Source organism: Pogoniulus pusillus, chromosome 35 (genome assembly GCF_015220805.1).
Source record: "Pogoniulus pusillus isolate bPogPus1 chromosome 35, bPogPus1.pri, whole genome shotgun sequence".
NCBI lineage: Eukaryota > Metazoa > Chordata > Aves > Piciformes > Lybiidae > Pogoniulus > Pogoniulus pusillus.
This window is the reverse complement of record NC_087298.1, coordinates 8,098,893-8,111,736: the sequence shown is the minus strand read 5'-3', so window position 1 is coordinate 8,111,736 and position 12,844 is coordinate 8,098,893. Positions and strand designations below refer to the sequence as shown.

At 43.9% G+C, this 12,844-nt stretch overlaps 1 protein-coding gene across 2 annotated transcripts in view; it reads right to left on the bottom strand.

The window, feature by feature from the left end:
• The window catches only part of MAPKAP1 (MAPK associated protein 1), a 111,349-nt gene that overhangs the window by 12,313 nt on the left and 86,192 nt on the right, over nt 1-12,844 (bottom strand). For both annotated transcript variants that reach the window (XM_064170979.1, XM_064170980.1), the window contains 2 exons: nt 8,992-9,132; nt 2,820-2,957 (listed from right to left, as the gene is read on the bottom strand). In XM_064170979.1, coding sequence (XP_064027049.1) covers nt 2,820-2,957; nt 8,992-9,132 — 279 coding nt within the window. The remainder of the gene's footprint in view (nt 1-2,819; nt 2,958-8,991; nt 9,133-12,844) is intronic.

Below are 12,844 nucleotides of genomic sequence, written 5' to 3'. Positions count from 1 at the left end.
AGCCAGCAGGGCCATTACCTCTTCCCTCCGTCTAAATTCAGGGAGTCTGATTTAATTTACAAATAAAAATTCAAATGCTGACCCAGGCTCACTGCAAGGGCAAACAAAAATCATCAGCCATTCCTACCCACAGTACCCAGACTAATGGCAAATTAGAGGACAAAGCTTTCAATTTTCATTTTCTGTTTTCCTTGAATGCAGCTCTAAGTTCTGTGAACTCACAACAGAGGAAAGCTTCAGCCTCATCCAGAATGACTCTGAGTCCATCTGTAAGTACTACTCACAACACATCAGCTCTAGGGTTGTTGGGTCCTTTAACCCTCACACATGTGCCACTAAAGCTTTGCTGCATGAATCTGTCTTTTCAGAGAAAACTAACAGAAAGTAAGTATGAGGTTCTGCTTTATTGATAAACCATTTCTGTTTTCACAGTTCTGCAGAAAGGTCCCAATAAAAGCTCTGGAATCTCCTCAATCTGCAGAAAGTAAGAGCCAGCTGAACACAAACTGTGTTAATCACCAGCTTCAGGGGAACAATTGTTGCAGAAACCTTGAGCTACACTGATCACAGGGACTCAACTCCACTGCCAATGCCCCTGACTAAAACGTAAGGTCAGACCTGGATGCTGGGTGCAAACCTTTCACCTCTCTCCAGAATTACATGAAGTCAGTGTAGCAAAGCAGGACTTGACTTCATCACAACCCCAAGTGCTTTGGCTGAGGGAAAGCAGCTCAGCAGCACACAACGCTGCTTCCAGTGTAACTGTACAAGCACTGTTACATGTGCAGAACACTCCTGAAAGATGAGATGGAGCATGTTTGTGTTACAAGAGATAAAAACATGAAAACAAAATATATTGCAGAACTCAAAGACCTTATCTTTCCTCGGCCTCTCTTTCTTTGCAATAATTCATTCAAGGAAGATCTGGGAATAATTTTTGATGTAAACTCAGCTACAAACATACATCACCAGGCTGATAAAAATCACAGACAAAACTTGTGAAATACAGTGAGTTTCATTCCTTTATGCTACTAAAATAACTTTTTTCCACTTAAAATTCAAGAGATACTGATCTGCTGTTAAGAGTTGCCCTAAATGTATCATTCTGAGATGTCACACTAAAAGTCTCTTCTACTGGCCTGAAATGATGAGTTTTAGAGGATCTTTAGTGAATAGGGAAGAGTTCAACAAATTCAGGAGGGAATTATTTTCTCCTTTTAGAACTAAGCTGAGCACTTATTTAATAAGAGAAGTTTATGATGGCCACATGAAAATGAGTAAATAAAAGTATCTCAGTGTCACAAAGGTTGCCTTTATCATAATCTGTCATCACCCTCTCCAAAGTGACCATAATTTTTCATTCAAGGGTCTCCATGTGAAGGTGGACTCTACTGGGAGGTTGAAATTCTATCCCTTATTTCCTCCTGGGTTTGCAGGATTTGGGCACAGGTATGATTTCCCCCTGCAGCAGGTGACACCTCTGGGGCCAAACAGCCCCAGCTGGAGGAATCAGGAACAGCACGAAGGTCTCAGATCATCACGTTGACAGGATTGTGAGATGGAAACCTTGGGTTCCCAAAAGCTGGCTTTTCAAGCTCAGATCCAATTTGTGAGCACGATTTTACTTGAGTGTTTGAATTTGCAATGAAATGTGGCTGCAAACCCAGAGGTGTTAACTTATTTACAAGTGCAAAACTGCACCCTGAACTCTGAACACAACCATTGCACCTTTTTGACTGCCCCATCAGGGAAGTCTTTCCTTGGGACTGTGCCTTCCAAAAGACCATGAAAACATGTTGGAGACAGAAAAGAAATACAATGACTGGGCTGAGAACATGGAAGTAGGAAGAGGTAATGAAGGGGAGAAGGATATAGTTCAATAATTGCTGATAAAATCTGTGGCAGCCATAAATTTACTCTTCCAGGAGAATTCAACAGATCATTACCTCTGTAAATATGTATCACATAATTCTCCCTCTCTGTCACCTTGCTGATAAGTACTTAATACTTGCATCCCTACCCTGCAAAAGCACAAGTGTAATAAAACCCATCTGAGCTTTTGAACTGCAGTTACTTTTGATAGTAGACAGTTACATTTTGGCACCATCGGGAGACATTGCCCAGCTCCCCCAGGACCTATCTTGTGCTTTTTAGAACGCATTTTACAGATACAGACTCTCAGTACTCCACTGCTACAACAAGTAAAAGCACTTGGCTTTTGGTGCTGCACTTTGAACGTGCCAAACTTTGATCTCTTGCTGATGACTGGCTGAACAGGGATGTCCAACCCTCTGCATTGGTCACTGCTCTCCTCAAATTGAACCCTCAGAGCACCCCATTGTGAACCTGGTGACCCTGTGGCCATGGCTGAAGCAAATTCAGACTGTGCTGATACTTATTGTATGTCTGAGATCCCCAAATACACATAAGAAATTGTTTAAAACCACTCTGGATGTTAAGAAGTTAAAAAAATCACATTTATGTTGACACACATATTTGACTCCTGTGCTGTGGGGCCAGAGAGCAGCTAGACAAAGCCAACACTCCCTTGGTACCACACTGTTAGCAGCTATTGACAGTGGGCAAGAAACACTCTTTAATGATGCCATTAGCTGTGAGCAGCATTAAAAGGACACATATGAAATGTGTATCTGTTTATGTTGTGTTCTCTATAACAGAATAGACTCAGATTAAAACCATCCTATAACAAATAAAACACACCTATGGAAAGAAAAGGACGTGGCAGCAATAATTCTTTGGACATCCAGCACATACAGGGAGGGAGAGACGAGAGAACATAAATAAAAAGGACTACTCACTTGGGCTTTTTTCTTCCGCAAGGTCACAGGCACAGAGGAGTTCAGAATCGATTGAAATGGGTTTCTGCTTAATCCAAAACTTAGTGCTGGCCTTCTGATTAGTAACAGGGTCTATCTCTACCTTGTCTCCAGAAATACCTGAGATGAGAAAGAATAGAGAGCCACAACAGTGATCTGTTTAAGTGATTTCATATCAGCCGTTTGACACACTTTATAAATCTTAAATGGGATGAAAGTATATTGCCCTTTTGGGCTTTCTGAAAGCACAGGAGCTGTTGAAACCAAAAGCAAGTGGTTATCAAACCACATTGAGAATCTGCATTTCATTCTCCTGCATAAGCATACCAACAGGAAAGAAAGAGCAGAGAAAAAATTCTTCTCAGCACATACAGAGCTCCTGTGGAAGCAGGAGCTACATGACCTGCAAGATATATAAAAAGATACTGCTGGTTTTCCAGTCACTACTGTTGCATGTAACAGACACTATCACAGACTGTGCTGCTCTAGCTCCTGCACAGCACACACACCACGGCCTCTACAGGAGAGGACAGCACCCACCACAGAATTGCTCTTTGTGTTACCCAGATACTCATGAACAAAGGCACACAGTCCTACACCGTGCATGTTTTCACACTGCTGGCATTTCAAAGCCAGCTCTAACGAGGCTGCTTTGATGCAAGCTGAGGATTTGTGTAGCTCGTGGCACGGGCACCATGTCCTGCTTCCCAACATGGGCTTCCCCAGATGGTCAGCACTTTGCTGCCTCTGTGTTGGCTGACCTGGATGCAGTGATGCCACACACAGATCTCACAGCAGACCTTTGGGAGCCAGAGCAGAAAGTTCCTCTGTCATCACTTCACAAGTTACTCCTCAATTTGTGCAAGAATGGCCTTTCCAGCAGGACACTGCTGGGGTAGGTTGAGGGCCACCAGTGAGCTGGGACCTGCCCAGGACCCTCACTGTAATTTATAGTGGTCTTTATTGCTGTATTGTGAAGCAGAAGTGCTGCTACGCTGTGCTGAGGAACAGAAGCTCATTGTTCAGTAGCTGTTGACAGGACTGAACAAACTTCCCAGTGTGCTTTTTACATCACAATGTGTGCAGCCTTAAAATTAATTACATTTCTCCCATCATGAGTTATAGATGAAGCTCACAAGAAAGCGACAAAAGGAAGCAACACAGGAAAAGAAGCATTTAGCCATCATTTAACTCTTGCATCTCTGCAAACCCAGCAGAGAATCTTTTCTCTCCTGAGGGCTTTAGCTACGATGCTCTCAAACAGACTACACTTGGTTACTCTGCTTTCAAACAGACTACACTTGGCTCATCTGAAGCACAAGAAAAGCTTAAAGGACCTGATGATAAAACTTTGAAGGGATGTGACAAATTAGAACTCAGATGCCACACACATAAAGACTAGCCCAAGCCCTCCAAAATTCACTTAATATTTCTTGAAGTCTGCTAATAGCTGCATAACTTCCAAACTATGTTTGTTTGTTATTTTATGCAGCTCTTAAACTGAAGCATGTGGACAAGCAAGGAGCCCTGTCCACTCATCTAAGGTTGCCTTAATCTCAGCTCTGGGTGTGACAGTGAGTTACACTAATACCACCAGCTCCCCTCCCCGCCCCCATCAGTCCAGGAATGTGCTTTGTCATTAAACATACATCACATCAGAGAGATCACATTTCAATTAAGCATCGTATCAAGAGTCCAATTAACACAAGGACTGCTAGAACTAGCTAATTTGAGCAGGCTGATGCTGTATCTGGAGCCCATTTTGTTTGTAATTTAATTTTGGGCAGATTATTTAAAAGGAGTGTTGTTATTTCACTGTGATGCTTAATTATTCAAAATGGAATTTTCTGTGGTTTAAGGGAAATATGCAAAGTTGATGGCACAAGTTCTTATTTTCTCACTGGAAAAAAAGTCAAAGAAAGCTCTAAAAATATCAAGGTGCAAATTCTTTGTGTGTGAGGGTGGTTCCTTATCCCTTCTGCTAAAAGCATCACCCCTGCAAATACTCTAAATTTTTTTTTTACTGTATGGTCCTGCAACTTCCAAATTCACAGTCAGTCAATATTGTTAATGCACCTTGTTAATTTGATAGGATTTGTCAGGTAACTCCACTGGAAAATTATATAAAACTGTTCCAGATGAACAGATGATAGTGACATGAATTAAAGTGATAGAACAATAGTGGAATATAAACCAGAAATGACACCCAAAGTGGCTGTTGATTTATTGCCATCCTGAGTTTGGTTCTGGGCTTCCATGTATATTAGTGCTACAAATCTGGGTCCATTTAGCAGAGAGATGCTCATACATACATCACCAGCTCCTGCTCCAAGCCAAGGTCACTCCCCATTGCATCAATCTTTTCAGCAGAGGCTACTTCACCAAGCATGGATTTTGTAACCATCTCAGATGTAACAGACTTCCTCCTCTTTCATCTTTTTTTTATCATGTAAAATACATTTTAACTTCTATTATTTTTATCTGCAAATTGTTGCTGTACACTTCATCCATTATTTCTGTATCTCGACATCACTGGTTTAAGCTTACACACATCCAGAGAGCACACTGACAAAGAATGTTGTCTTTTTTGTGTTATTGTTCTCACAGTCTGTATGTGTTGAAACCTAAAATCAAAACTGTTATGTATGTGGCTTCTGCAGCACAAATTAGTCACTCTCAAAAACCAAGCAAAAAAAAGAAAAGCTTCAAAAAAAAAGCTGCTTCTTCTATTTTTTTAATCCATTCATTTTATCAGAAGAAATAGAATCGATGTGTCAGTCCAGCAACACTCTTCTGTTCATGCTTCCTTTGTTGAGGTCTGCAGCTGCCCCCCCTTTTCTGAAGCGCTTGCCAGCAGGCTGTTTCCAGGACAATATGCTGCTTCTAGTTTTGCTAATGTGATACACAAGCAAATGTCTCTCATTCCTTTGCAACATGACAGAACCTGTGTAAAACTGTTGAGGCTTGTGTGCGTGACACTGTGATATCAGCTACAACACAACCTCCCAGACCTTAACCTGCTACGGCTAAAGCTTTCCACTGTAAGAACACCACCAGCCAAAAGGTGGTTGCTCCTCCCATGGTCACTCAGCTATCATTTTTTGCTGAAGAAGAACCAGACACAAAGCAGATGACTGAGTTGACTCCAGTGTTTTGGGTAATCTTTGCCTCCAATTCACAGAATCACAGAAGCAAACAGGTTGGAAAAGACCTCTAGGATCACTGAGTCCAACCTATCACCTAACCTTTCTAATTAACTAAACCATGGCACTAAGTGCCTCATCCAGCCTCCTTCTTAAACACCTCCAGGGATGGTAACTTCACCACCTCCCTGGGCAGCCTATTCCAATGCCAATCACTCTTTCTGTGAATAATTTCTTCCTAACATCCAGCTTGAACCTGCCCTGGCAGAGCTTGAGGCTGTGTCCTTTTGTTCTGTCACTGGGTGCCTGGCAGAAGAGACCAGCCCCTGCCTGGCTACAACCTCCTTTCAGGTAGCTGCAGACAGTAATGAGCTCTGCCCTGAGCCTCCTCTTCCCCAGGCTGTACACCCCCAGCTCCCTCAGCCTCTCCTCACAGGGCTGTGCTCCAGCCCTCTCACCACCCTTACTGCCCTTTTCTGAACACGTTCAAGCACCTCAACATCTTTCTTAAATTGAGGGGCCCAGAGCTGGACACAGGACTCAAGGTGTGGCCTGACCAGTGCTGAGTACAGGGGCAAAATGACCTCCCTGGTCCTGCTGGCCACACTACTCCTGATACAGGCCAGGATTCCACTAGCCTTCTTGTCCACCTGGGCACACTGCTGGCTCATGTTCAGTTGCCTGTCGACCAGTACCCCCAGGACCCTCTCTGCCTGGCTGCTTCCCACCCACTCTGTCCCCAGCCTGTAGCACTGCATGGGGTTATTGTGGCTGAAGTGCAGAGCCTGGCAACTGGCCTTGTTAAAACTCCTGGCGTTGGACTGTGCCCTTCTATTCAGTCTGTTCAGGTCCCTCTACAGAGCCCTGCTGCCCTCTAACAGATTGACACATGCTCCCAACTTGGTGTCATCTGCAAACTTACTGATGCTGGACTCAATCCCCTCATCCAGATCACCAATGAAGACATTAAACAGGACTGAGCCCAGCACTGATCCCTGATTCAATGATTCAGTGATTAGGTCTCAAAACAGCTATAACATTTCCCAAAGTGACAGCATGCAAAGAGCAGTTCACAAACCAGCTCCTGCTATTGCTACGTGTTGTGTGCAGCTAAAACAAAACCCAGCACAGAACCTACCCACATTCAGTGGTGTGTGTGTGCTGTACAGTGCTAGAGCAAGCTGGAGAGGAGCTATGATGAGTGGTTTCTTCCCCACTTCTGGGTTCTTTTAAACCCTTCTGCATGAAGCAGGGGAAACTGGGACTCACTCCCAAAACCAAAGGTCTCTTGAGCACAACCACTGTAGGGCATTGCAGCCAGCCCAGTGTTTCCCACATGGCTACACCACTGTGTCAATAAGGAGCAATGGAATGGATTTTGGATAACCAGTGTCCCCTAGAAAAACATTGCTCTGGCTGCTACATCGAACTGATGACAAAAAAATGCCACAGTCTTGCCAACTGACCACTAAGAAACTGGCACAGAGCAGTTGCCAAGCCACTGTTAGAGGACAGCTTTGTACAAAAATTAAGATTTAAGTATTTTTTTCACATTTCAGATTGCATGCAGCAATCTGTCCCTCACAGAAGATGAATACCTTAACAGTCAACAGCCCCAAACCAAGCAGCTCCTCAATGCTTATTTTACCAACATTGCTCTTCTATTACCTTAAACAAAAGAAATCAGGTGAAGCCCCAGCAGCAGAGGCTTATTTTGATTTTATTCACAGGTCTTGATGCTTTATGTTTGCCCAAGCTTTGAATGCCCCCCTGGGCTTTTCTTTGATTTAAAAAAAGTAATTAGATGACAAACCTCACACTGTCAGTGTAGTGCCAGCAAACCCACACAATATCACAGATTATTATAAAAGGGAAATTTTATGGTCCTTACACTTGCTGGACAGGGTCAGCTCCTTCACTGCTGCACAAGTTAAGTCATTTGTTTCATTTAACAGCTATTCTCTCTTAACCATTTATCTTTAGTGATCTGTCATGACCTTTTCAAGCTCTCATTTCTGACACTTTCCAGATACAGTGAGTCAAACTTCACTGGAAGCAAACTATCACACCCAGATAGTTTGCTCAAAAGCAGAAAACTGCCCAGTGCTGCCCTGCTTCAGCACCAGCAAATAAATCCTTCCTTAACAAGACAGGTCAAAATACACTAAGCAAGCCTCTTCGGTGAAGATGTGAGACTTATACTTTCATATGTGCTTAAGGATGAAGAGTGAAGAGGCTGTAGCGACAGTAAGAGAGGAACTTGCACAGTTTAAATGTAACAACTCTACTGAATTCTACAGTGTAAATGTATTTTGTAAACATTTCAGCACTTAGTATTTTACTGCTGGATCACATCTTTGTGGAAGGTATTTGCAGGAATGTCACAGGTCATCTACCAATGCATCATTAATCAAATTTTCACAATTCAAACGCAAAGATAAAAAGCCATTCAATCATTTTAAAACAGTAATGGGGCTTTTATAATTCAAAATTCTGTCATCTCTTGGCCTTTGGATTTTCCAAAGCATTCAGAAAGCTAATAAGGACGTTGTAAAACCTTTAGGGAATGCTAGTTTTATTTTGTTCCACTTCAAATTGCCACTTGGTGGTTAAAAATCTTTCACTCTCAGAAAAGGAAAAACCTAAGCACTCCTAATTTTGCATAGCCTCATTTAAAAACCAAGAAAACAGTTAGCAAGAAGCTTTCCATTAGGAAGCCTAGATTAAAAAAACAGAGATGAGGTCATTAAGTAATGGTCTTTTTTCAGAAGAAATGTGCTCACTGATTGCAGATAATAAAAATGCTGAAGTATTTTCAACTGAAAGCAATTTTTTTTCTTTAAATTGCTTGGATGCCAGCAATCCTTTCAAGTGACTGTGTTCCACAATAAAGTGAGCTACCATTACAACAACTGCTTAAGAAAGGTCTGAGGTGGACAGCCAGCTATTAGAGATGGCCAAAGGTTTGAACCATTCCATTTTCCTGAGCGTTATAGCAGGGATTGATTTACCTAACTGAACATCAGTGGTGAATCGAAGCCTATGGATCATGCTGACTTTGAAGGACTTGTAATGGTGGCTACTGAGCATGTCCTGAACGGTAGCTATATCGATCTGAGGGTCTTCCTCCGAGACCTCTTCTCCTCTTGAACCTGCAAAACAAGCCAACAATAATGAATGAGAGGTTTAAACTACGGCACTCGATTCAGCTAGGGCCTAAGTACAGCTGGGACATCTGCAGAGGGCTTTTTAGGAACAGAATGGTCAAGTCCATGTCTCTGGGAGGAGGGAATTCTCACCCTCCATCCAAAGACAAAATCACTAATTTATTAAGGACATTCCAACACACATTTACATCCCATAGAGAACACTGCAGCATGGCAGCAGCAGGTTCTTATGTCACATGAGACGCACCTGGGCTGCAGACATCCCTGGGCTGACCTGCTGGGATGCAAGTCAGGACACCCACAGTCTGTCACCTCAAAAGACAACCTGGCAAAGGGGTAGTGCTCCTGTCCAGAACAGCATTTTCAGGTGCACTAGCACAGTTCTCCCATGTTTCAGCACCCCTGAAGTGGGCTGTGACCTTGGCACCTTGCCGCAGCACTGGCAAGACTTTGGGCACTCCGATCTTCATCAGAGTGAGGTAACAGAGCTGCACTTTATTTACTGATTAGTATTCTCATTACCGCTGCAGGTACAGGCTTTATAAAAGGTAACATCTCATTAAGCCAAAATGCCAATTACTGAAAAAATATAAGGCACTTTAAAGATTTTATTTTACATTTTATGATGTTGGATTAACACCAATTTAAACATTACTATAACGCCATATATAATTCTGTGCAGACTAATTTCTGTGCCAGCTGCTAATAAAGCATCTCAACTCTAAATGATCATTCAGATGCTGTTAGATAAAGTGGTATAAATATGTTTGAAAACTGATTTAGCTTCTTACAGAAGATACTGAAGAATGCCACGTTTTGTTTAATGCCCCAGCTAATGTAGTCCTAAAAGCTGCCAGTTCAGAGTGCTAAATTTGCTGCAGGAGATGAATGAAAACTTTATATTTTCCTGAAATTTTAATAATGGGAAGATGAGATGATGGAATTCTAGCACAGGTTTGAAAGATCCAGCAAAGCAGCCCAAGAACCTGTCAGACTCTTTTGTAGGAATTTCATTGCAGGTTTGCACACAGTGGGATCAGCCTCAGCACCTGTGGTTCCTGCGCTGACCTTTCCCTCTGGTGATGTTCACTCCTATCCCATTCGGGGCTGTCAGCTCACAGGGAAGCTGCAGTGAGTTTCCATATTTGGGGCCCGATGACAGGGGGTGGTTTGCCAGGAAAAGCCCTGGCTCCTGGAGAGGAAAGCCCTGGCACTTGTCTTGGACACGTACTGCTGAGGCAGAAGCAGTCTCACTTCCAACAGGACACTTTAGAGCTGCAGATTTACACTCCACTTGCTTCAGCATGAGGAAGTGTTGGGGTGGTGGCCATAAGCAAGTGTAGGTGAGAGGGAAGCAAAACCCCACTTGAGCACAGAGTGCTTTACTTGCTGTCTGACAGTGTTCCCTTTTCCATCTGTTAATTTAGTAACAAATGCCTTACAATAAATACTTTTCATGTCTGCATCAAAGTAAGGTCAGCATTTGCTGCTAAATGAGCCCAAATACATGTTGAGAGCATAAAGCAGGAGATCCACATTTCACAGGCGTTACCCACACCAGCTTCCCACCCTGCCCACTCCTCACTGCCTGGACCACAGCCTTCCAACACCCCACCAGGCATTATTCTCTGGGGAAGGGCAGCAAAGGGTTAATGCACAAATTGGGCTGTGCCATTCAACTTGAAAGAATTAAAAAAAAAAAAAATCAAATGAAAGAGTCTAGATGTGAATTTATGCAGAGCCATCTCAACGTTGCAACCACTCTATGCTCCAGAATGACAAGATAAATTGTAATGGCTCCTTCAGAGACATTACAATGTATTTTGTCAAAGACCCCTGTGTTAATGTCTCTATACTATGGATTATCATAATGTATCATGTCAAACCCTCACGCTGCAGTACTTCAAAGATACACCCAGATACGTCAAACTTTTTGGTGCACTTAAAAGCATCTTGAAATGCTGTGGCATGGCGGAGCCTGAGAGGCAAGCAGGAGGATGACAGTGGCACCACCCTGCTATTGAGAACCAGCTGGGACCCACTTCCACCACTGGAAACCAGTGGAGAGCCTGTTCAGTCCTGTGCTAATAGCACAGAGTGACAACATCATGCCACAGTGCCACACACCATGGCATGGTGGGGCCACATGGCTGCTTTGGGGAGTGAGGGGCTCCAGCCTGCAGGTCAAGGAATGATCCCAAGGAACATGACTGTTGGGGCAGGGAATGACTCCAGGGGTAGCTCCGTGGTGTGAACCCAGGCAGTGCAGAGCAGTCACGAGTGGTGGTGCTAGCAGTAGAGAGAGGAACCCTGACCTCGTAGGGAGGTCACTAGTGCTGCCCCTAATGAAATTCTGCTCTAGGCTTCAAAAAACATCCCCGTGAGGCATTTCTGACACGGGGGCGTAGGCTGTGTTGTGAGCTGCCTCCTCCCAGTGTGTGGCTGTGTTTTAGTGATGGTGACGAGATTCTCACCTCTGTGCAGCAGGCAGCACCCCAGAGAGGGGTGTGCACTGTGTTACACCTCAGGAAGGGCCAGCAGCAACAAACAAATCGAATTAGCAGCACTAACAAATCCAGAAACTACACGAAGAAAGGCAACACTGAACCTTGTCCCTGCACCCCTGCAAAACGTTCACTTCACAAGATCCAGACTCACCCAACAGGCTGCAGGTTTGGCTCCTGTTGTGTTTCCAGCCTCCCCACCTGGCCTCCAACTGCCCCAACCTCCCCATTTACAGAGCTGCTGGCAAAGTGGGGATGCTACATACCAACTTTACACAGCTCTTGCAAAGCCAGGCCTGCTCAGGTTTCACACACCCAAATTAAAAGTATTAGAATGAAAACCTGCAACCTGCCAGATCACATCCAGGGGAAAAATATGTCACTGTAACTAAAATCATGAGCACCTTGTCATTGCCTGAGCCGCGGAGCATGAACTGCTGCAGCCAGAGCAGCCAAACAGTGGGATTCTGCTCTGGAAGCCTTTCAGATCCTCTGCGTACTCATAACCTCTGCCGACTTTGTTTTATGAAGCTTTGTGAATGGATTCAGGTTTACAGAATTTCTACAGTTGCTGCTCTTGGGAGAGCAGCCAGGAACTCCACCATCAAAACAGATCATCTGTCTAAAGATGGCAAGACACGCGGACCCCTGAGGGTGCATCGGATAATAGCAGTAATATCAGTAACAACAGAGAGAAATGCCCTGCAGGGAAAAACCTGACTGCAGAACTTGGCATATTGCTCTCACCCCGCAGCTCTGCGAGGATGTCTGCGAGACTGCCGGCGTGCAGCAGCCGAGGGAAGAGCCATCTCCACCAGCTGATTGGGGGGAAAGGCAGAAAAATATTTTCCACATGCAAGCAGCTGTGAATAAACCTGTCAAATATTTACAGGCCTGTCAGGGTGTTTGTAATGGAGATCACAGTGTGGCTTTTGAATGTAAAAGCTTCTGCTTGGGAAGACAATCAAGTAAAGTGGATGCTCCAGGTCTATTATTTAGCCCAAGAGCCAACCCAGCAATATGGCTCTGCTGGCACAGAGACCTCCGTCCTGGGAGGAACAGATTCCTGTTCCAGAAACAAACTCCTCCACATAATGGCATGGAGACTCAGTTTGCAATGACCTCTACGTTTTACCTCAGAGTCTTCCTAATTAACATCTACTCTGTGAAAGAAAATGTGAAAACAGCTGGAG